General features: G+C 41.2%; 1 protein-coding gene across 1 annotated transcript; it reads left to right on the forward strand.

Annotated features, from left to right (window-relative positions):
• Window positions 1-448: 448 nt before the first annotated feature.
• On the forward strand, window positions 449-25,531 carry CDKL4 (cyclin dependent kinase like 4). The gene is made up of 10 exons (XM_081100764.1): window positions 449-696; window positions 4,421-4,643; window positions 7,833-7,954; window positions 11,856-11,928; window positions 13,715-13,805; window positions 14,694-14,891; window positions 16,343-16,425; window positions 17,851-17,907; window positions 21,601-21,735; window positions 23,933-25,531. The coding sequence occupies exons 2-10, from the start codon at window positions 4,476-4,478 to the stop codon at window positions 24,032-24,034; spliced, it is 1,029 nt and encodes a 342-aa protein (XP_080956890.1). The 5' UTR covers window positions 449-696; window positions 4,421-4,475; the 3' UTR covers window positions 24,035-25,531.
• Window positions 25,532-25,770: the final 239 nt, after the last annotated feature.

Raw genomic sequence — 25,770 nt, forward strand, 5'->3', positions numbered from 1 at the left:
GGGCAGCTCCTGCATTGAGCATCTGCCCCCTGATGGTCAGTGCACATCATAGCTACCAGTTGTTCTGATCGTTCCAGTCACTTAGGCTTTTATTATATAGATCAGCCCCAGTACTAGTGCAATTCTTCCTGCATTATGAAAATGGCAGCAAAATACCATAAGCCTACAGAAGTTTGCTGAAAAATTATTTCGGCCATAAAGCAGGACCAAAGAGTAATGACTAACAATAAAATCTAACAAACTGGGGGTTTATGCCCAGGCATGAAAACGGACATGTGCTCAACTTTTACAGGTGCTGATTTTAGTGCTTTTGCAGCCTTGGAAGGAACAGGACCTGGTGTAATGACCGTGTTCATGGAAAAGTCCATGTTTCCTGAGCGCCGCTTTCAGGGAATCTTAAAGGGTTCTCGGAGGAGAAACTGCAGGGGCGCCCACACGCCGAGGTTCCAGGCTCGCGGGAAGGTTACCAGGCGATGAAGAGGGCGGGATGCGGCTTCCCCCGCGGGGCGCGTGTGCGGGGAAACCTGCTCCCGAGCCGCCCTGCGGCGCTGGGCCTGAGCGTCCGGTTGCCCGGGAGACGGCGCGGCAGTTCCGCTCGGGAGTTGCTGTGCGAGCGGCTGGCGGGCTGGGCCGAGGACCCGCGTCGGAGTTGGGGCTGCTCGGGGCTGCGTCACCGTCTCCCCGTCGGCGGGCGCCGTAAGTGCGGGTCCCCGGCGGCGGGGCGGGTGGGACGCGAGTCGGCGCGAGCTGGAGAGCGGTGTGGGGTGGGGACGGCCGCTCCCAGATAAGGGGGCGCTCCCTGCGAGAAGGGGAGCAGGGCTGCCTGCCCGCCGCGGCCTCGGGCGGGACCAGAGGGGTGAGGGCCAGCGGCTGGGGGACGAAAGGCTCCGGCGGCCACTCGGCGAGTCTCCCCGGCGGCGCGTGGGACGGGGCCGCGGCGGCGGCGACAGGGGGCGAGGGGCGCGTCTGCGCGTGGGGAGACCTCTCTGTGGCCCGTCACCTGAACCACGTTACGTGAGGGTGGAGGCTAGTTCCGTGGCCCGAAAATAAAGGGATTTGTGCCGAGCTTTCACACCTGGTTGTGTACACGTGAAACGTGATGTTTTAAAACAAAATTAGTTGCCTTAACTAGGTAAATTAGGTGTTTTTATGGTTTTCCGGGGATGCTTTTAGTAAGTCCAACTGTACTATCACCAAGACAAAGATTCTAAGGAGGTGCATGTACTCTTGCAGTTCTGTAATTCCCGGTGATCAAGCCGACGCTGACTGGTTTCAGCCCGTTTTCCCGGTCAGCCCTTGGAGCTGTGCACACGCTTGGTTGCCCTGGAAACAGTCACAATGGAGCAGATTGTGACTTCCGACCTGTAGAACCCGTGAGGGCCTGGCCTGATCGGGAAGAGGGCGCCTTTCCCTCTCATTCCTAACGCCACTGTTTGCGAATTCACTAGGAACTTTTAGATCAGGAAATTAATACCGTTTCCCACCCCGTTCCTCCTCCCTTTCTTAAGAAATACATCTTCTCCGTGTATTCAGTGTTAGGACCTGGTTAGTGACACAGTTGTGGATCATAGTCTGCCTCCACGTGTTTCCTCTGTTCATACCTGCATCCTTTTGCACATTTTTAAGACAGGTAATTAAATGGAAAATTGTCAAAGAATTTAGTGACTCACTCAAGTATATATCTCTGTATGTCTTTCTGTATTCACCAATCGGCCCAAGTCTATACCTGTTTTTGCTTTTGTACACAAAACTTCATTAACTTAAGAGTCAAATGTTTGGTAAATTCTGAAGGCAGGAGTCCCTGTAGCCAAGAGGGATATGGCTTCAGATTCAAGGTCACTAATGGCTATGAAAAATATTTTCAACCAATTGCATCTATTCCCTGCCTATATACCTCTATCACTGTTTAATCTTGATTTCCTGCCCAATTACTGTATGAACAATCAAAATGTAATTACAGTAAAACCTTAAAAAAAAAAAAAAAGACTAAATCGGTTGTTCGTTATATAACAAAGTAGGTTTTCCAAATGCTTGTTAAAAATTTGGCAAATTAGTTACTTCACCTGTTTTTACTTATGTAGACACGTTTGTGTAATTAAAATGAAGTATGTATGAAAAGCTTAACTTTCACAGAGAAGTTTCTATATATATTATTGTATTTTTAAATTTGTACTGAATAGGTCTAGTAACTGAGTGCATTCACCTGTTGCCTCCAGTAAACAAATGCATATGGTGGGGGCATGGCCTAGGACACTAGTTAAAGCTGCTGCAGAAAGTTACGCCAGGAGACAACAGAACCAAAAACTTCACACAATTCGGTGTGATCACGTGCTAATCAGTCACCCAACATGGGATAGGAGTAGTGACTTAAATATGTAGACTATAGTTGTAGGTATGTAATATTTATTTATGTTGGCAAGAGCACTACAATGTTTTTTTCCAACATATGACTTATTCGATAAAATTTGTTTGAAATAATAGTGAATTAATAACAAAAAAAAGCCGTTAATTTAATTATAAGCAAATCTCGGTTAAAACTGTTTTAAAATTAAACAAACAAAAACGTTGACATGGTGACAGATGATTACTAGAATTAGTGGGGTGGTCACACTGTAAGGTATAAAAATGTCTAGTCACCGTATTGTACACCTGAAACTAATATAACCAATATAAGATTGTATACCAACTATATATACTTAAATTTTTTAAAAATTCAGTTAGTCCTCCTGGCGAATCTCAGAGTGAAGGGAGGGGAGGAAGAAATTAATCAAAGAACTTATATGCATAACCCATGGACACAGACAATAGTGTGGTGAAGGCCTGGGGTGGGGGGCGGGTACAGGGTGCAGGCGGTCAGTTGGGGGGACGAAGAGGGACATCTGTAATACTTTCAACAATAAAGATAAAATTTTTGAAAATTCAGTTAGTCCTCAAATCTGCCTCACTTTAACTTTCCTCTAGGCCTTCTCAGGTTTCCCATACATGCCCATAACAGAGTTTTCTAAACATAATCTGTGATGGATTTGTCCTATGTTACTTGAGTGTATATGCTTGAATTTTCACCCTCTAATATGAGAGAAAATAAAATCTATTAAAAAATAGCATTGTATGCTAATAGTAGTAGTCGTCATTGATCCAGATAAACACTTTTTCTAGTTGTGTATTTTTATGATGGTTAGTGAGAGTACATGATTTATATCTTCATTGAGATCATCTGTGGATAAGAAAGATTGAACATTAGTGAAGTAAAAACAATAGATGCTCATTTGAAATGAGAAATTTTTTAAGTAGTCAGATCTTTACTTGACATTTTATTAATACCAATACCTGGATAGAGTGGTTTTTCAAATTGTGCATTGTTTTGGATTAACTAAGAGGCAGTATAGTGATTAAAATTGTGATCTTTGAAATGTGACTACTGCCTAAGTTCTAATTTCATTGTAACTTCAGTGTCTCAGTTTTCTCATCTGTATAATTGGATGAAAATAACACCTACTTCATGAAATGTTTGTGTAGATTATATATAATTTGCATAGAAAGTCTTATCAAGTTCTATTAGTATTACTATGAGAGTGTAGTAATAAGATTCTGCTGACTAAAGTGGGTTTTTTGGGGGTGGTGGGATTTTTAAGTCTAATTAGAATTTTTATATTTTCAATTCTTGGACTGCCTTATGTAATTATGCTGGCCTTATTTAACATGTAATCTAATCACCACAAAATTCACAAATGGGTGATGCAAGACAGAAAAATTAAACCCAGTATTTCCATAGAAATCACTATGGATACAAAAGCATTCATGAAGAGTTAGAGAAATCTACCTTCTTTTAAGAGTTTCAGTTTTATTTACTGTGGGAGCTAAGAGTTCAAGGACTTGTTCCTTCATACACATAAAAGCTAAGCACAATAAATAATTCTCTAAAAAGATTTTATTGTTTTTAACAGCCCACATTTTCTCTCTGTTCTCCCCACCAGGTGGAAGTCTAGCACCTTGTACCAAGTCTTGATCTCAGCTCTAGTCTCTACCATATTCAGATCAGTTAGGAGGGAAAAGATAAACATCATATTCAAGAGTATGAAATACTTCCTCAGCTGGGTTATATAGCATCACATTTTAATTGTTTACCAGAGTACAATGAAAACAATTGATTGGATAAGGTTCCTTTCCACAAATTCTTTTAATTCCACTGAAGTCAACACAGACCCATTAGGAGAAATAGCATATGAAACTTTTTGGTAGCTGGAAGAACTCCATAGGACTGAACTCAAATAACAAAATACCGTCCAAATATTTTTAAGTGTATTAAAAATTAATCAACGGAACTAAACCTTTGGTATCCTTAGCAAATTGGTTTTATATAATAATCTGTGAGAACACCATCCATGATAACTTGGTTAAGCCGAGTCATCTTATTTTCCAGGTGCAACATTGTCCTCCAGTTAATCAATACAGTAATTTAAGTTGCTGCTACAATAATGGAAAAGTATGAAAAATTAGCTAAGATTGGAGAAGGGTCTTATGGGGTTGTATTCAAATGCAGAAACAAAACGTCTGGACAAGTGGTAGCTATTAAAAAGTTTGTGGAATCTGAAGAGGATCCTGTTATTAAGAAAATAGCACTAAGAGAAATACGTATGTTGAAGGTAAGTTAACTTGATGTGTCTATAATATGGTATTGGGTGAAATATGTGTGTGCCACAATTACAAAGAATTTCAAAGTGATCCCCCCCCCCCCCATTGGACTTAAATTCCTTTGTATCAGTAACTTAGGGAAAGAAATTGATCACCACTTTGGACTTTGGCCACTCTGCTACTTAGCTGGTATTGTGAGTACAGCTGTGGATTGTTAAAATACTGAAGTAATCCCTTCTGGTTGGTAACTCACTGCCCTCACTCAGTCCTCTCATTCCGCCTGGCCACACCCCTCCCCCATGCTTCCCCCCTTAAACCAGCAGGTAAAAGAGCACCTGCTGGCACAGAGGGGCCACAGGGCTGTGCCCGTGGGCCTGTGGGCATGGCCATGGACGGTCCTGCCTGTGACCTGCTCCCTGGGTCTCAGACATACTGACTGTCACCCCAGGTGTGTGTACACATTGTGCACAAAGGTGTGGTTCTAGTTGTTTCTTCTCTGATAGGCTTTGACATGTAGGATTCCTACGTTCTCAGTGTAAACAGTTTCCTGTCATAAAAATCTTAGTTTGAGAACGTAAGAGACCTTGGAGTTGCCTCTCATCTGCACCCTCATTTTATCAGAGAGGAAACTGCGTCATAGGGCAGCGCTTCTCACACAGGAATGTGCCTGGGAACCCCCAGGGGGGACCTTGTAGAAATGCAGGTTCTGAGTGGGGAGCTGTGGGGTGAGCCTGAGATCCTGCATTTCCAACCAACGCCCCAATGGCACAGACCCTGCGGGTTCACGGACCACACTTCAACAAGACTTGTGATTTCAAGAACACAGAGCCTACTTTTACTTGTGACAGGTCGTCTGTTTTTAGGAAATCCCCAGAAATCCAGTTTTTTAAAGGGAGATAATAGTTCATTATCCATCCTTTTCGAATATTATCTGTAGCAGGTTTCCTCAGCTAATGAGTTCTAGTGTTTCGTTTAAAACATAAGTAGATATACCCGGATTTTTCAAGAGCACATCCATCCATCATGATAAAAAAGCAGTTCACTGTTACCTTGTAGCCAGCAGCCAGCTCTGGCCCAGAGCTCAGTCACAGGGTGTATTTCTGAACAGGTGGTTTTCTAATAAACCACCGCCACCCCCAAAGCCTTCAACGTAAGTTAGTGCTCAGGTAGTACCTCCTCGTTCCCCAATGGGAGAATGAACTTGAAGGTTAAAATGTAGCCAGATTCCAGCTCAGCTTGGTCTCTGGCGGTGATGACTCTCAGAGGGCACGCTTCCCCTGCTTTGGGCAGTTGCCCCCATGTACGCCCCGACCAGTGTCCTTCCAAGACAGATCTACCTCACCTTCCTCGTGGACTCCCGGCACTTAAATGTGATTGATTTCCCCTCCGCACTGTGTTTCTGGGCTAAGCTAATCTCATTGGCAAAGGAGATGTACGTTGCTGATCTGCCCAGAGGCAGATTTGCCCGGGTTGAACGGCGGCATTGCATCAGCTGTAGCATCTGGGAATTCCTTTCCCTCCTGGTAGAGAGATTTTTCCTTCCCTTTCTACAGTTCTGGCTGCAGCACAAAGCAGCTAGATTTCCTGTGTGGCCGGTCTCCTCCGCTGTTTGCCTGTTTGCCTTTTGCCCTTTTAGGCAGTAGAACACATGGGGTGGGGGACCTGATTTGGTCCGCTGAGGATATTGTTAATGTATAATAAATGCCCCTTTCCCAGAGTACTGAGCAGCAGGCACGCTGTCACAGGGGGATATTTTTTTGGTCAAGCCATGCTTACGAATGCTGAGGTAGGGGGTGCTGTGTAGGTTCTTGTACTTAGGAATCTATACTGGGCCTGCAAAACATTTTTTAAGAAATGAAATGAAATGGAAATGAAAAAGTGTCTCTATCAGGAGAGAAAGGGATTCCCAGATGCTATAGCTGATGCAACAAAGCTGTGAGATAGATAGATAGATAGATAGATAGATAGATAGATAGATAGATAGATATGTAAATAGCACAGAGTTTGCAAAAATCATTTGTCTACTAAACTGGGAAAACAACAGAGAAGATGAGTTATAAGTAGGAGTGATCAGGTGTCCTGGTCTAGAACCAGAGTCTGTCTGGTTAGCATCCTCCTTCAGAAGTGTCCTGGTTTATACGCTAAACTATAGGGTCACCCTAGATATAGGCAGGGTGACCCTACGTGTCCGGTTGCCTGGGACAGCCCTGGCTTATACTCATTACCCTGGTATGATGCTAAATTACAGAGTTGCTCTAGTGATGGATTATCTTAATCAGGATTTTTCCTTTGGTCTACACAACCTTAAACAGAGGCTGCCTTGTGGAAGGTTTCACTTTGGGAAGAGAATTTAACACAACATTTAAGCATAAGAGAGAATAATAAAATCAGAGAACAAAGCTGGAAAATGACAAAAACAGACTAACGCGTGGACTCCTAGAATAGGCACTTTAATCGGATTGAAGGTTAGGATCTTGTATTTCTGAGAGCCAACGCTAAAATCCAAACTGGGGCACTGACTGGTTTGGCTCAGTGGATAGACCGTCGGCCTGCGAACTCAAGGGTCCTGGGTTCGATTCCAGCCAAGGGCATGTACCTTAGTTGTGGGCACATCCCCAGTGGGGGGTGTGCAGGAGGCAGCTGATCGATGTTTCTCATCAATGTTTCTAACTCTCTGTCCCTCTCCCTTCCTCTCTATAGAAAATCAATAAAATATTTTTAAAAATAATAAAAAAAATAAAATCCACACTGGGTTTAAATCCAGTTGACATTTACAGTAAATCCATGGCAATCTGTGAGCTACTAGTAAATGGGTAGTGATGAGTTTTGTAGTCTTACACAATAATTCCATTTCCTCATTTTTTATTCAGGTTATTTTATCGCATATTTAGAATTTCCCCAAAATGCTGAAGTATTTGTTGTTGTAGAGTTTATATTTTAAGTTGTGTACTTTATTTGTTATCTCCAGAGAGATTCAGGTTAGTTACCATCTATTATGGGTGCATGAGACAAATTCTTACATTTTTCTTGCAACTTTAAGATTCCTTGATTCTTACTAAAGGTAAGAATTCTTACAGGGATGGTTTCTCTTGTAAGTAACTGTAATAAAATTCTCCACAAGGCCTCCTGCCCTAAGGGATCCAGGGAGAGATTCTTACAGGGGACAATTCACCAAGTTTTGTATTTCAATTCCTTTGCAGCAATTGAAACACCCAAACCTTGTGAACCTCATTGAGGTGTTCAGGAGAAAGAGGAAAATACATTTAGTTTTTGAATACTGTGACCACACACTTTTAAATGAGCTGGAAAGAAGTCCAAATGGGTAAGTAATCTAGCAGCTGAAGCTCTGTGCGGTCGGGTCACAGTTTCAGTCCCAGTGGGATTGACTCCGGCAAACTTCAAATCAGAGCCACAGTTCCCCTTTCTACCCAGATGCACCTGCTGGCTACCCCTCTCCAGTCTCAGTTAGGATGTGCTCAGAGGGCAAATGAGTATTAACCTAGAGGAGAAATAATTAGGAAGATAAACCTACACATATAAGTCACAATGCATTTTGAGGCCAAATTATGTATTGGTGCCCTAGCCGGTTTGGTTCAGTGGATAGAGCTTTGGCCTGTGGACTGAAGGGTCCTGGGTTTGATTCCAGTCAAGGGCACATGCCCAAGTTGTGGGCTTGATCAGTGATTCTCTCTCCCTTTCCCTCCTCTCTGAAGTCAATAAAAATATATTTTAAAAAAAAGATGCATTGAAATAAAAATTCCAGAGTAAATATTTAAAAAATAAATAAGTTATGTATTGGATTATCTGAATTCAGGGAATGAATTGTGGTTCAATATCAGGAAGTCTATTCACATAATAGGTTAAAAGAGAAAATATATATATTGTATGTTGGTAAAATCTGAAAGGCAGTTGATAAATTCAGTATCTTTTCTGATTTTTTTTTAAACCTTAGCAAACTAGGATTAAAATACTTTATTAGCACGTGCACGTGCGCGCGCGCACACACACACACACACACACACACACACACCCCTACACAGACCCTCTTCCAATCAACAGCTAATTTTATACTCAACACAGACCCTCTTCCAATCAACAGCTAATTTTATATTCAACACTAAAGGAACCACCATGAAAGTGGAAAACAAGACAAGGACATCAGTTGTCACCCCAGCTGGGATTTGAACTCTCTCTCATAGTGCTCAAAATGGCTATGCTATTCTTTCTGACTCTTAAATTTTTTAAACACTATTGTCTCAGGTTTGGCTCTAGGCCAGTGGTTCTCAACCTTCCTAATGCCGCGACCCTTTAATATAGTTCCGCATGTTGTGGTGACCCCCAATTTCATTGTTACAAATTGAACATAATTAAAGCATAGTGATTGATCACAAAAACAATATGTAATTATATATGCATTTTCTGATGGTCTTAGGCGACCCCTGTGAAAGGGTCGTTCGACCCCCAAAGGGGTCGCGACCCACAGGTTGAGAACCGCTGCTCTAGGCAAAGGGAGACCATTAAGCTGTGTCAGAATTCAGTACAGGAAACAGAAACCACTCCAGAAATTTCAGATGGAGGTGATTTAATACTGAGAACTAGGTGCTTTCACAGTATTAATAATTAGAGGCGCTAGAGGCAAAGGGCTGCCACCAGACCGCTGATGTCACAGGCATGTCACCATAACTGTGACCCAGATCGGGAAACTGCCCTGAGGAAAATGCTTCCACACACTTGTTGCTGTTTCTCGGCGTTTACCCAGCCCCACATGGTGATGTCTTGTTGCTAGTACCCCATCCAAGTCATATACAGGTGGACGGCCATCTACATCTGCATGATTCACTCAGTTTTCAAAAAGTGATCTGAGCATATTAAGTATTCAGATATGATAAAATAGTAAAGCTGAGTGATGGGTGTATTTGGAATATCAGATAAGTTTAAATTTAAAAACTTACATTTGATAAAAAGAAATCTTGCTTCAGATTTTTTCTTTTTGAAATATGCAAACAGCAGTCCCATCTCATGACTGGGATTGAAAAACACCACCACACTGAGAAAAATAGTTGTAGCACATATGCAGACTCTGACATACATTGAGTCTTCATAAGTCAGAAAGGAGTAAACAGACCAATCAAAAAAGCGGTAAAGACTCTGAACAGGAAATACACAAAAGAAGAAATGTAATAGCCAATAGTCATGTAAAAATTAACTTCACTAATCGTTAATGACATGCAAATGAAAACCAAAATGAGGCCTTTTTATTTTAACCACAGATTGGCAAGCATAACCCTGCAAAACCAAATGAGGAGGTAGGGCCTTTAATGCACAGATGTTTTTTGGGGGTGTAAATGGGCATAACCTTCCTTAGGGAAGGTAGTTTGGCAGCGTGTAACTGTGAAGGCGTCATTCCTGGGACCGTGAGGTGAGCAATGGGAAGACAGCAGAAAAGTTAAAGGGACTGTCGTTCCTATGACAGTAGAGACGGTTACCCAGAGCACATTTCTCCCAGCCAGAATACAAGTTGTCCAGCTCCCCAGATCCCCATGGGAAGCACACCTGCCCATCCATGGTATTTCCCAGTGTTTTCCACACACAGTAAGGATTCTGCAGGGACCAAGCTCCCAGGCTCCCATTCCCAGGCCCTTTATTTTCCCTGGCCTTCCCTGGCTCTGCACCCACCTGCTGACCAGGTGTAAGTCACTTTTACACAACAGCCCCAGCACTTGCTTGAGTGTTTACCACCAACATGAATTGGGCGACTTGAAGGTCAGTCTTCAAGCATACATCTTTTCCTGCAAAGCCAGGCCTCAGGTCTCCCTGAAGTTCATCCCTGAGGATCAAAACGCAACATGTACCTACCATTGGTCCCAGAAATCCCACTTCTAGAACTTACCTTAAAAGATAGTTGCACATTGAGGTTGAGACAGCCCCAGTGAGGTTGCATCAGCCCCAGTGAGGTCGAGACGGCCCCAGTGAGGCCGAAATGGCCCCCGTGAGGCCGAAACGCCCCGGTGAGGCTGAAACGGCCCCGGTGAAGCTGAAACGGCCCTGGTGAGGCTGAAACGGCCCCAGTGAAGTTGAATCAGCCCTGGTGAGGTCGAGATGGCACTGGTGAGGTTGAGACGCCCCCGGTGAGCTTGCAACGGCACTGGTGAGGCTGAGACGGCCCCTGTGAGGCTGGGACGGCCCCTGTGAGGCTGAGACGGCCCCTGGGAAGCTAAGAAAAATACCACATGAACTCACTCATTTATGGATAATAAGGACCATTGTAGACTGATGCACAAAAATGGATACAGAGGCAGAGCAGCATTGAGCAGAATGTCAAACTACAGTGGGAACCCTGGGGAGGGCTTGGGGGGGTAGGAGATCAACCGAAGGACTTATATGCATGCATATGAGAATAACTAATGGACACAAGACACTGGGGGGTGGGGGAAGCTGGGGGAATGCCAACGGGTGGGGAAGGAGACGTGTAATACTCTTTGTAATACTTTAAGAAATAAAAAAAAAGATAGTTGCACAAATGCAATGAGATGGATGATTACATAGATTCATTGAAGCATTGTTACTAGAAATAAAAATTGGATCAACCTAATTGCTCATCAATGGAGACTAAGTAAATTATGATACATCCATATGGCGTGGTCCTTTCCAACCACAAAATATCTGTGTACATATTAATATTTCTATTTCTATGCATAAAAGTGTCTGAAAGAGGCGGGGAAGTGGCGGAGGATGCACTGGGTGGCTAGGCAGGTATCAGAGAAGAGTTCATAGATGCACTTTCATGTTTTTTGAATTTTAAACCATATGAATGTATTTTTTAATATTCAAGTTAAAAAGTAAATTTGAACACACAAAGGGAAGAGAAACAGAGGTGCCTAAAGGAACAGCCACCGCAGGTGACGGCAGTTATTTGGGGGGAGCAAGATGCGAGTCAACACTTTTTATTCCTTCACTTTCCTGTGTTGGGTGAGTTTTCATGTTAAGCCTGTATCATTTTTGCAGATGTAAAAATTGAAATTTAAAGAGGAAATTATGTAATTACAATGAAAAAATAGTAAAGCGATTTTCATTAAAACATTTTTAAAGAGCATTTCCAAGGCACCCTTTGCACTGTGTTTGTTGGCCATCACAAGCCCACTCACTCCACTTCTGTTCTCGCTTCTGCTCCTGTAACCCCATCCCAGGAGTTTTTTAATTTCCTCTTTTATTTTTTTCCCTAGAGTTGCTGATGGAGTGATTAAAAGTGTATTATGGCAAACACTTCAAGCTCTTAATTTCTGTCATCAACATAACGTAAGTGACATTTTCTAATGCATTTGTTAATTCTTCATGATGACTCTTCTAAGAAGCTCAGGGGTGTCTTTCAAGAGCTAAAAACAAAAGAAAGTTACCGAATATGAGGAGAAAAAGTGCATTATTTGTGGCCCTTTTCCAATTTCTATAAGAACCAAATTTCTAATTCCTTATGAATTAAAAGTTTGTATGAACGTAATGTTTCTTTTTGCCTCAGGACTACTGATTCCTATGACTATTTTTAAATTGGATTAAAATAAGTTCTCTATAGTGTAATCCACTTTGGCACTTTGTTTTGTTTTTATGTCTCTGAAGTCTTTTATTCTATAATAGTCCCCCTCCCACCTTCATCATTACTTTTTTATAGCCGTAGTTCTTCCAACCCGAGCATGCATCACAAGGCCCAGAAGGCCTCGCTAAGACACAGTTCGCTGGGTCCACCCCCAGAGTATCAGATTCCATGGGGCTGGGATAGGATCCGAGAATTTGCATTTCCAAGCATTTTCCTGGTTGATACAGAAGCTGCTGGTCCAAGATTCATGCTTTGAGTCCTACTGTGTTACTGAAATCATTCTGACTGATTGCATCCTGTGTCAAACTGAACTTGGTCTTTCGCCTGTTTTTCCTTTAAATTGGCATTTATATCTAGAGGCTTGATCATTTTCAGGTTCATTTTTCTTCACTCAAGAATAGTTCATACATAGTGCTGTGCACTTTTTATTGCATCAACATCATGAGGCATCCAATGTCTGGTTGTCCCACTGAGCCACACCAGCCGGGCCAGAAATTTTAGACTTTGATGCAAACTCATTTGAGGAACATAACCTGTTCTTAGTAAATCACCAACTTTTGTATGACTCAAAGTGTTAATCCAGGTTTCATAAATGGGTTACCTAAAAGGTAGAATATCAAAATGAAGTTGGTTTATATTACAACAATGTATTTTTTAAATTAATAGCTAAGGCCTAGGGCCTTTAAGGGGCCTCAAAAGGTTTAACAGTTGACAGTGGCTGAATTGAGACTATCTGTACTAGCTTCTATTGCCAGTGCCATTTTTGTGACCAAAAATAAATTAAGGATTTAACATGTTCTCTTCCTAGATAGTTGCTCTAGAAGCAAAGAGAAATTATTAGAACTGTCCATTTGACAGCAACACTTACAGGGACGGACAGCACAGCAGAGAAGTGAGGCAGAGGAGCCGATTTCTATGATGCTCAATCTGGGACTGTCAGTGTTGTTGCGGGGATGAGCTGCTTACTTCACGTGAGGCGCTTTGGGAAGCACAGAGCTCTGCCTGGGGGCTGAGTTAGAGAACAAGAGCACCATCATTCTTACCGTGTGGCCCTCTCTCAGGAGAGCTGCCAGTCCTAATTATAAGGGAGTTTTGTTTATCGCTCAGATGTTTCTCCAGTTTCTCAAATGTGAATGTGATTCTTGGGTGGCAGTAGTTCTTACTATAGGTACGCTGACACTCACCTCATCAAGGGTTTTACTCTTACAGTTAAAATAGAACCCGTAAAAAGTGGAAGAAATAAGTGTATGATACTGCCTTCTCTCCCCACAAAAAAGTCCGTTTTTATATCCAACAATTATTTCTTCACTGATGTAACAACATTTTTTTTTCTTTTGGTGTGATAAGTGAAAAATGGCCAATTTAAGTTCTTTTAAGAAAACTATATTTTTATCTCATAGACTATGTTTATCTATCATTTAAAGTAAGAGGTAATGTTTTCTATGCTTTGTCATTTTGATGGCTCAAAGAAATAATCAAATATTATCTTAACAGTGTATTCACAGAGATGTAAAACCTGAAAATATTCTAATAACTAAGCAAGGAATAATCAAGATATGTGACTTTGGATTTGCACGAATTCTGAGTAAGTAACCACTTGTTACTAACTTACTCAACTCAGATGATTATGAAATAATATAGTTGAAAACCTCACTTTAGATATTGAATGAATACAAATGTCTTATTGTTATTATTCAGAAATGAAAACCTCACTTTCACCTTTAGTCACTGCATTAATTAGCACTTCAGGTCCGCTCCATTCAACTAGAATTTATTGGACATCACATTTATATGCTTTTCCCCATAGGAGAAGAAAAGGGTTATAAGGTGCATTTCTGCTCTGCATGCTCTTATAATCTTAAGTAAAACAAACGAAAGAGTAATGCAGGCTGGTTGGCAAGGAAGTGTAAAAGTGAAGGGGCAGACGGTTCCCTGGAGGGAGATGCTCATGGGGGCTGGAGTGGTTGGCAAATAACTTCACAGAGCTGGTGAGACTAGAGAGTGAACTGACCGTTAAAGAGAGAATTCAGAGACAGTGCTAAGAAAAGGGAAATCATCCCAGACAGGGAGGAACCAAGGGGGGAGAGGGACAAGTCAGTGTTTCTCCCCAGATCTAGAACTGCACCGGGCTGGCAACATACACATTGCAAGGTGGTGTGTACACTGTCAGCATCCGGACAGGACCCAGGCACAGGGGACTTGACCGTGCATTTGGAAGCTGGTTTACACTTGACCTTACACTAGAAATTGTCAGTCACACTGCCCTCTGTTCAGGATTACATAGATGTTAACCAGCAAAGGTGCCTCTGGAAGTTGAAAGCACAGTGTAACTGTTTCCTCAATCGGCATCAGAGCATGAACTGTTAGGAGAGTGTGGCTGCTGAGAGTTTTGAAGCGTACCTCGGTGCCTGCTCTTAGGAGGAGTTCGCACGCTGGGAACAGGGGACCCGCCTCATCTGATCGATGTTTGCAGTTCCAGGAGATGCCTACACTGACTATGTCGCTACAAGATGGTACCGAGCTCCCGAGCTTCTCGTGGGAGACACTCAGTACGGCTCTTCAGTCGACATCTGGGCTACCGGCTGCGTGTTTGCAGAGCTCCTGACCAGCCAGCCGCTCTGGCCGGGAAAATCAGATGTGGATCAACTTTATCTGATCATCAGGACTCTGGGTAGGAGCTGTGTTTTATGGCTTACAGCCGCTAAGTTGTCATGGTAACAGCATGCCATTGTAATGACCAGCAGGGGCTTTCTGCCTCTCCAAGGTGCTGGTCAGGATGGTGGGGTCTGGGTTGGAGCCAAAACCCAACCCTTTCCTCAATCTGTCCAGCCATTAGTCCCTCGCTGAGGAATTTCCAGGTCCTCTCCATGTCAGGCCACTTAGCCAAGAAATAAACTACACATCTGCTCTCTGTATTGGGCTCTACAGCTAAGGATGTGTGTCAGCTGTACAGACCTTACTCTTAGGAGGTATTGGATCCAGTGCCATTTCTGTCCACTGTAAAAGAGGGTTTGCCTTTTCCGTGGCAACATTGTTTGTGATGCCTTTTTAGAAATGAGAAGCTGGGGCTCAGGAGGCTTCCATGATTGGCCTAAAGTGCAGAATAGGAATGGAACTCGGAGAATCCCTTTCCTCGTGTGTCAGCATCCTCAGCAGTGGTCTGCCTCCTGGCTGGAAGGGAATATAAACCAGAAGGTTACCTGCAGCTTTACTCTGGCACCATGGCTGCAAAGATACATCTACACACAGAACGAACATTTATTAATTCCTTCCCATAGGCTGTCCTGGCAGCGTGGGTGCCGGGCAAGGGAATTACTGCTGTCCCGTCTGGTTCCAACACATTCTTCTGGACAACTTTGCAGCATGAAAAATGTGGGGCAGAGTATCACCACGGGACACACCTCTAGTGTATTTTGTTTGATTGATTTCCTGAAAGGCCAGTGGAAATTTACATCAGGTAGATATTAGACAGGCCTGAGTTTGAAATCGGGTCTGTCATTAAATGACCATGTATGTGACTTTAGACAGGTTACTAAACTCTAAGCCTCATTCTCATTGATACAGTGGAGACTGAAAGTGGCACCCATTGTTAGATTGTATGAGATTAAGTAAGGTCACGTGTGTAAAGTCCTCCGCATCGTGTCTTACCTCCTCTTTTGGTGGAGGCTGTATGCAGACCACGCTACCTGTGGCAGAGAGTTGTGTGGGAGAATTGACCTTACCTGAGAAGGTGAGTTTAGGCCAGTGATGGCGAACCTATGACACACGTGTCAGAGGTGACACGCGAACTCATTTTTTTGGTTGATTTTTCTTTGTTAAATGGCATTTAAATATATAAAATAAATATCAAAAATATAAGTCTTTGTTTTACTATGGTTGCAAATATAAAAAAAATTCTATATGTGACATGGCACCAGAGTTAAGTTAGGGTTTTTCAAAATGCTGACACGCCGAGCTCAAAAGGTTCGCCATCACTGGTTTAGGCAGGGACCTATTCCTTCCAAATCTGAGGCCACAGTCACGATCAGTATTTCTTTCGCATCTGGACCTCAAAAGTTAACCATTTAAACACTATATTACTTTTATAAACTGAGCATAAATTATGTGGTTTGTATTTTATAGGAAAACTAATCCCAAGACATCAGTCCATCTTTAAAAGTAACCAATTTTTCCATGGCATCAGTATTCCTGAACCAGAAGACATGGTAACTGCTCCATTTCAGATGGTTTATTATTTGTGTTGCTACTTTCTTTAAAAGGGTAGTTATTTTTGTTGTGTGTTTTTTAATTTTTATGCCTTTAGCTCCTGTTTTCCTTATGCCACACTAACACGGATCAAAGAAACTATATGAAAACTATATGAATTAATCAGGAGAATGCTTATAAAGTTTACTTGCCCTATTTGAAAGTTAATTTAATATTAGCTTTGAAGTGCAAGTCTGTTTAGTTCCTTACACAAATAACTGATTCTTCTATTCAAAACACTCAGGTACCTTTTCCTGAAATAATTATTATCTCATAAACAATACTTACTGTAGTACTTTTTTATTTTGAAAAAATGCATTCTCTGTTTTTGCAAATCAATAGATGCAAATCAATAGAAACCATTTTTTTTCACAAAGTATATTTTCACACAGAAGGTCATTCTACAAAATGATCGTCACTGTATCCAAGTCAAAACTCCAGACTGCGATGCTCACCTCCACACTCTCGCTCTGGGCTTTGCCTTTCTCTGGGAATGTGTCACCTACTACCTGAGCCTCTTACATTCTGTACACATAGATTTCCTGTTTGTGTTACCTAAGTTTGGGCTGTGATCTTTGAAACTCCATATGGTCTGGATTCTGCCTATAGAATGGACTGTCCATAGGCATGTGTCCACACTCACACTGCCTAGGTTGGAGTCAGAGGGCTGCAGGGAGGGGAAAGTCTGTAAAGACAGATCATGATTTACGGCACAGGTGAACAATCTGAGGTTTAAGACGTCCCAGCTATCTCTAGACACAATCTTTGTTTTAAATGTATTTCATATAATACCTTGATTTATATACTGGCTCTCTTTTATTAAATATAATAAAAGGTTAAAAGTTGATTTACAAGGCTAAAGGTTGAATTACAAAAGAGCATGCAATTTAAAGAATAAAGCAACAAATACACATTAAGAATGTTACCACTATCTTTGAAACTTCCTCCTCCCTGAATTCTCCTCCTCAATCCCATCCTCCTCCCTCCTCACTATTCTGAGTTTATGTTCATCATCCCATTTCTTTCTGTATTGCTCTTACGAACATGTAGTTCAATGTAATTTTCATTGATGCTCAAAGCCTTCCTGTGAGTAGATCAGACACAAGTATTATAGGACTGTTGTAATATTTCAGAAGGGGACATTTGGAACCCACATTTATCAAACATCAATTGCAAGACATTGTGAAATTAAGAAAATAAATCCAATTTTTGTCTTTTAAGTATTTACACTATAGTGTAACATTATGTAAAAATATGATTTTTATTAAAAGAAATTATCTAACCTACTAGGGAGTCTTTTTTCAAAGTGTTCTTCTTATTAATATATTAAGATATACATTACTTTGTTTTTATGTAATGTTAAAAGTTTTTACTTTATGTCCTAGGAAACTCTTGAAGAAAAATTTTCAGATGCTCATCCCATGGCTTTGAATTTTATGAAGGTACTTAAGAATCACTTATTATAATCATTATTGACCGCAAATTGTAATGATTGAAGCTGGTAACCCTGGGAGGAGAGGGCAGTAGTACAAATAATGCCAAAGTAGGATGTAGTCATGAAAATGATAAGGAACTGTAAAATCATTATAGTTAAAGGAGCATCAGTGGTGTAAGCAGTACTCTTTCTAGGAGATGGCCCTGGCTGGGTGGCTCGGTTAGTTGGAGCATCATCCTGTACACCAAAAGTTGCGGGTTTGACTCCTGCTTTTGGCACATACTGAGGTTATGGGTTCAATCCCCACTGAGAGTGCATAAAGGAGGCAACCAAGTGATGTTTTTCTCTCCCTTCCTCTCTCTAAAATCAATATAAAGAACATATCCTTGGGTGAGGATTAAAAAAAGTTTTTTTAAATTAATATATTGGGGTTTGCTGTGATGAACACAATTACTTCTTTTGCATTCATTAGAAATTTGAATATTAAGTTAGTGTATTCAGACTATGGAAGTTTATGATGTTGAAGGTATAGAACAGCACAGTCCAGTGTGGTAGCCACTGCATGTTACTATTGAGCACTTGAAATATGGCCTATTTGAATTGAGATGTACTAGATTTCTATTAAAATTACTATTAAAAATATAAAATATTTCATTAATATTTTAAAATATTAATTGCATGTTGAACATTTTAGATATGTTGAGTTAAATAAAATTTTTAATGATTTTTAAAAAATTAATAGAAGACCAGGCAAAGTCCGAGTCATATAGACACCATAAATGGCCTATGCATGGGGCCTAAAAGAGATAGTCAAGCAAAGGACAAATTCTAGTAAAAAGTAGAAGAAATTCACCTATGACCAGGCTACTATTCATGCTTGACCAACTGAGGGCATGCTAGATATGACTCTTCCATCAAAGTGCATACTAAAAGCCCTTAGGGGACAGGGATGGAGCTACCAGTAAAAGTATCTGTCTTTAACAACCAATTAAGTTCTATTTATAGCTGTGGTTTCCATATATTCATCAGAATGACCTGGAAGTTTTTTCAAAGCACACATTCCAGTATCTAACCTCAGATTCCAGAAGCAGAATCTCTATATATAGGACCTTAGAATTTATATCATTAAATATCCCCCTGGGTGATTATGCTAAGCAGCCCAGTTGAAAACTCATATGACCTAGAAAGTGGAGCCATCTGGATGACCTAGAGTTGACCTTGTAGACCGGCCTTTGTGCCAGTGCTGGTCACTGCAAAGGTATTATCCAGGGTGCTGGATTCCTTCAGTCTGAGTCCTCCTGAGGCCTGGAGCCTGACCCCTCTGTGCTCTCAGACTGCCCTTACACCTGCTCCACTGGGCCTCAGCTGTCTTCTGCTGGTCTCACTGCTATGACCTGCCTTAACCCAGCACTTTGCAGGCCCTGTCCTGGAAGCCCAATTTCCTGACCTTGTTCTGGACAGGTTGATCGGACCCACCTACAGTTTAACAAAACCCACTTGGGGTGGGGGGTGTCAAGCACTGCAAGCCTAATTCATTCTCATGTTGAGGCCAGGCCTTCCTGTGGTTCCTCCTTCAACTAACCAGAGGAAAAAACTTCCAGGACACAAAAACTCCTCTGTATAACGCAAACTCCCTCTCCTCATCTCCGATGTTGGAGTGCCCTGTTGGCCTGCCCAGGATTCTGGTTGAAGCTAGTTTTGTCACTCGGCTATTTGATTTAGACTCAAAATGTTTGACCTGAGACCCAAGAACTCTCATAAGTGCATCAAGGATTGTGCTATTCAGTGGGCCACACCCTATGTCCTAGACTCCTGCCCCATGTTAGATGAAGACAGGCTTTCTTTCATTAATTGCAATGGAGACATCTTTAGCAACAAATGAGCATCAGCTACCATAACAGGTAGTTATCCCGCGAGACTGGGTCAGAATCTAGGCAAGGACCTGCTCAGATGCGTGAAGTGCCAGCCAGTGGCAGTGCCAAGGACAGTGGTGGAAATGCAGGGACCAGTATGTGGCAGATCTGTATTCTGTTCATTAGATTTAAAATGAGACAATGGGTACAGTATTTATTTTTTATTACTAATATGTTTTCATAACCAAAACCATCCTATTCCTACATCAGTTTTATCTGGTCATCAAGAAGAAGACTGTAGATTCTTGGAAATTTTGAAGGACTTTGAGTGAAATTTGAAGTTTCAGGAAAAGGATCCTGGCTTGGACTTTGCAGTGCCCAGTTCTTGTCCCTCATCTCTAAAACCTTTCCCATGTTAGGAGCCTCTTGGGTTACAGAAAGCTTTTAACCAGGCTGTCAAGAACTCAGAAGCCACAACTCCATCCAGGTCATCTCAGTGCACCTTCAGCTAATCCAGCGGGACATTGCTCCAGCTCAGGCCCCATGGAGCAGCTCAGCTTTAACACACTCTTCTTAGAAACTAAAAATGCTCTTAAGACAACAACAACAATAACCCATAGGTCTTTAGTGAAAGACTAGATTTCAGTAGACTGAACATCCAAACAAGGAAGTGAATGAATTCAGGACATGGAAATAAAACTGGTAGTGTGATGATCTTTTAGATCTGGGGAGGGAAGTAGAGGAAGGGGGCAAAGAAGTGTCTGTCTCAGTTTCCTAGGGCGAGCATAGCCAAGTACCAGGAACTGGGTGGCTCAAACAACAAATTTATTCTCACAATTGTGGGGACCAGAAATCTACCATCAGGGTGTCAGCAGGGCCATGCTCTCTCTACTGCTCCTAGGGTTAGGATCCTTCCTGGTCTCTTCCAGCCTCTGATGTCCCAGCCACTCTTGGGCTTCTGGCAACAGAATCCAGTTTCTGCCTGTCTTTACATGATGTACATTGTGTGTGTCTGGCTTTGCAGTGTCTCCCCTCTTTGTATAAAGACACCAATCAGATTGGAGTAGATCCCACATTACTTCAGTATGACCTCATTTTATCTGATTACATATGCAAAGGCCCTATTTCCAAATAAGGTCACATTATGAGGTCCTGAGGGCTAGGACTTTAACGAGTATTTTGGGGGTACACAGTTCAACCCATAAGAGTGCCCTTGAGACAAAGCAGAGATATTAAGTAGGCCATTGCACCCGTGGGTCCAGATGTCAAAGGAGAGGTCTAGATCAGACACATGCATGTGGAAGTCTCTGGTAAACCTTGACCATTGAAGCCATTGAGCACCAATGAGATTAGCTAGAGACTTAGAACAAATGGGAAGAAAGGGGAGCCTGGGACTGAGCTTTGAGAAATTTCATGCAACCGTTGTGGAGGAGAATGTAAAGGAGGAAAGGTTGGTTTGAAAAGGGATGGCCAGGAAGTAGGAGGAATGAAAGTGAGGCATCAGAGAAGCCAAAAGAAGAGTTTCAAGAAGGAGGACGTGGTCAGTTGCATCTAGCACTATTGGGAGGAGAACACAAAATATGGAAGTAGATTTAAGGATAGGGAAGTAGAGATCATAGGTCTGAGTAGCAGGAACCACTTGAGAGTGGAATTGTGGAGGCAGAAGCCAGAGTGAAGTGAGGGAGAAAAGAGGTGACCACAGTTACTAGCAAGCTGTAAGCCCTGGATGAAATACAGACTTGATTTTTCTAAACTCATATTTGCTCTATCCAGTGATTACTCAGAGTTTTGGGGCACAGTAACAACATAGGCCCCTCTTTTAATGTCTTCTTTGCTTTTCATCCAAGGAGTGTCTCAAGATGAATCCAGATGACAGATTAACCTGTGCCCAACTCCTGGAGAGCCCCTACTTTGATTCTCTCCGAGAAGACCAAATTAAGAGAAAAGCACGTAATGAAGGAAGAAGCAGAAAACATCAGCAGGTACCTCCATTCAAAGGTTAAAGTGCTATTAAAAAGATTTTTTTTTTTCCTTTTCCTACGTTTCAAAGTGAGACTAGATGGAAACCAAGACCTTATTTTTGCACTGGTTTAGTTGTATTTGTTTACCTAATAAATACTGGTTGATGTAATAAAATCATAAAGCTATGAAATATCCAAATTGTTACAAAGTCTTATTCCAAATACACTTACTGCACAATTCTTTTGTTATACTGATTGGATATCCCACCCACCAGAACATGTACCCAAAATACAGCAACTTCATACAATAATACCCCATTACAGCAGGACTGAGTTGAAACCTGCATGCAACGGAATCCCAGTACCTTTCTGTAGCCTCCAGACGTGCAGTACAGGACACGACTCTTCCATCTTTTCACCCCGCGGGCACGTAAGTCTGCCTTTCCTAGATTTTTTCTCCAAGACAAGGACAATTCTGGCTAGATGCAAAGTGATGAAACTCAGGTATCTGGGAACCAAATCCTATCCTCAGATGTACCAGTATTGCATAAAAACATGGTAAATGTGGTGGCAAATGTTGATTCTGCAGTTTATTAGGCGACTACTTTTTACTTTCAGAAAACTTTGAAGTTAAAACATAAATTCATAGAAGTTTTATTTGGGGTCCCCGCCCCCTCATCTTATATCCACAGCACCTAAAATAATATTTTGTCATATAACTATGATCCAAATAACTAAATAGATAAGCAATGGTTCTTAATAAGACAAGATGGTAGTTTTTAATTTATCAGAGACTAACAATCATCCCATTTTCGTTTGCTTAATCTTCCGCCTTTGATCTACTTCTTGGTCATTTATCTTCTCATTAGCATGTCCCAATAAAGGAAGAGAGCAGTTTTTTTTTTCAACTATTTGATAGTTAAAATAGAAGTTTGTTGGGAGAGAAACAGTAGAGTAATCAATAAGAACTACTATGGTGATTTCTCTGTATCCGAAACCTCTGGATCTCCAAATTTGTGTTGCGTAGATCATTTTACTGTTAAAGTTAGATGTATCCAAGTTGAGCCCAATACAGTTTAGTTAACCAAAAGATTAGGGTTTGTTCAAATAAGTCTGAGGCAGCAGTATGAAATACGGTGTGACTTGTGTGTAAAAACACTGTCCCCTTCAAAACATCTCACTAGATTCCTTGCCTATGGCCTGGGAGGTCAAGAGCAACACTGCTCCATCCTGCCTCTTGGTTCCCAACTCAAGTTCTGCCACACTGTCCTCAGATGGGGTTGGACAGGCTCCACCTTTAAGTCTCCAGTTCACAGCTGGACACTTAAAGCATCTCTCCACCACGTGAAGTCTCTGGAGAGCAGGGCCAAGATAAACAGGGATAGCTTTCAAGTCCTGGTTTTCTTTTTGAGGACACACCTCTTTCCCAGACACTTTGCTGTATCAGGAGAAAAAAAATTCAGAAAGATCTTTTCATTCTGTCTGGTTTCATTTTGTGAGTTCAGATTTCTACTTCGATACCAACTTCTAGCTCTCTGAGTGATGACCAAGAAATTCATTAAGACCAAATATTGTTTAAAGTTGACAGTAAAGAAGTTTTTAATCTTTGCTGTCCCACCAATATCCTAAAATTAATATCGTAAATTTTTAAATTGGAAATGGGCACAAAGTAAGCCTTGGGAATTATCATTTAATAGCTGGTGAGCATGTGCCTTTTTTTTTTTTAAATATATTTTATTGATTTTTTACAGAGAGGAAGGGAGAGAGAGATAGAGAGTTAGAAACATCGATGGGAGAGAAACATCGATCAGCCGCCTCCTGCACATCTCCTACTGGGGATGTGCCCGCAACCCAGGTACATGCCCTTGACCGGAATCGAACCTGGGACCTTTCAGTCCGCAGGCCGACGCTCTATCCACTGAGCCAAACCGGTTTCGGCGAGCATGTGCCTTTTTAACACTGACTAGATACTCCAAAATTTGTGTACTGAAATAAATTAGAGTGCATTCATAAGAAGCCTAGAATAAGCAATAGAATCTAATTTTCAAGTATCAGAATATCACAATTTTTAGAAAAGTATCTCTATTTAATGTTTAAGTTCATGTCTTTTGACATCTTTGTACCACACGTATCCTTTTTTTGCCACCTTTAAATCAAACTGTACAAGTAGGAATTGTTTTCAATTTACCTTCTTATTTTTGTCTTGTTCTGCTATTAGAATCAACTATTGCCTCTCATACCAGGAAGCCACACCTCCCCCACACCTGATGGAAGAAAACAAGTCCTCCAGTTAAAATTTGATCATCTTCCAAACATTTAGGAAAATGTTCTTTCAAGTGGAAAGTAATTTAATATGTACACATTTTTGTACAAGGGAGATAGGAATTCTCAGTGTTTCAAATGCAAATGAGCCATATGAAAATTAAGATGCCTTCTAGAATTGTTTTGCTCTGATCATTACTGATTCCTCTGCCCAGGCTTTTCACATGCCAGCTTTATCTCTTAGAACATTTTCTTAAAATGTTATAAAGTCTGAAACTGCACATATGGAGGAGATATTTTCAATCTCATCAGAGCAGCCCCTCTTGAGGCAATTTATATTGAGAATTTGTGGGCTTATACTTTGATTTATGAACAAGATTTGCATATACCATCTTGCTTCAGCTGACCACATATTGTCTTAGAGCAATATCAAATAGCTTGCCTCACTGCTGTTTGTGTAAGAAATGACATTATGTTTCTGCATTTTAATTCACTCTTATTGTAACCAGGTCTGTTGAGTAATGCTGCTATTTTATTGGGTTTTTGTATTGGTGTAGGAAGGGAACTTTAAAATGTCACTTATGTTTATTTTTTGATTCCAGGGTAGACTCTACTTTCTCTTTCTCATGAGACATTGACATTTCTGTTTTTAAAGCTAGCAGGAGAAAATTTTGTATATTTACACAGTAAATAGTGGATGAGCTACAACGAATTACCATCTTCATAATACCCTGGGATAATGGGCTGCTGACTCTAATGCTGTCCTTTGGTGCATCATGGTTTCTTATCCATTTCTCCTCCTGGCTACATCTCAGAACCTAAACCTGTCGTCCTGGCTATATTTTCTAAATAGTTTATCATCAACAGTCTCTTCCAAACATTTGCATCCACAGCTTCTATGAACTTGTGCCGCCCTAAACTTGTGCATCATGGTCAAGTCAGGCCTGTAAACACTTCTGAGAGCAGGAAGATTCTCTTTCAGTTACCTTCATTTTGTGTCTCTTACCAAAAAAAGAAGCAAACAAACAAAACACCTCAATAGGTGAGCCCAGCTTACACTGTGATATTTTCCCAAGTAAGTTTGACAGACCTATCTACATACAAACATATGTACATATATACACATATATGTTTACATTGATAAATTGTGAAGCATCATAGTAGATGCCTGTTATCCTGGACATCTAAGGATGATGCCGAATATTTAAAGTACTTTGGGTTTGCTAACAAGAAACTCATGTGAAATTATAGCAATGGGCTGGCTCTTCCTGTCTGGCATAAGGACTCAAAAGAGTGAAGTTCCTATCAATAAATATTAAGATTATTTCATCAACTCTTTTTTGCTCCTAGGTTCAGCATGCTCACCTGAACATTTTGCAAATACACACAAGTTCAGAAATTCCTTGTATATGGCACTAAGACACTAAGCATAAAGTATTTTAAAGAAGCACAATAATAACACTTACATTCCTCTTTGAAAGTTCATTGCACTTGTAGACCTGGCTTATAAACTTCCAGAGAATCTCATTCAATCATCAGGGAGCATCCCTTTACTAAAGAATACAGCATCTGAGCAGTGGTTCCTTGCTCACTGGAAGGGCATTCTGAGTGTGAATATAAGCTGCTAGGGACTTATTTTCCTCTTATTATTAAAAAATGCACCTCTTCAGAGTTGTATGTTTCTTGAAATTTTAATAAGATGATACCACAGGTGCAAGGAAAATGAGAAATAAAAGATAAAAGGCAACTTTGCTAAAAAGATTTCTTTTTAGCTTCCATAGTGTTTTTATCCTG

Source organism: Myotis nattereri (assembly GCF_964212035.1).
Source record: "Myotis nattereri genome assembly, chromosome: 10".
In the NCBI taxonomy this organism is placed as follows: domain Eukaryota; kingdom Metazoa; phylum Chordata; class Mammalia; order Chiroptera; family Vespertilionidae; genus Myotis; species Myotis nattereri.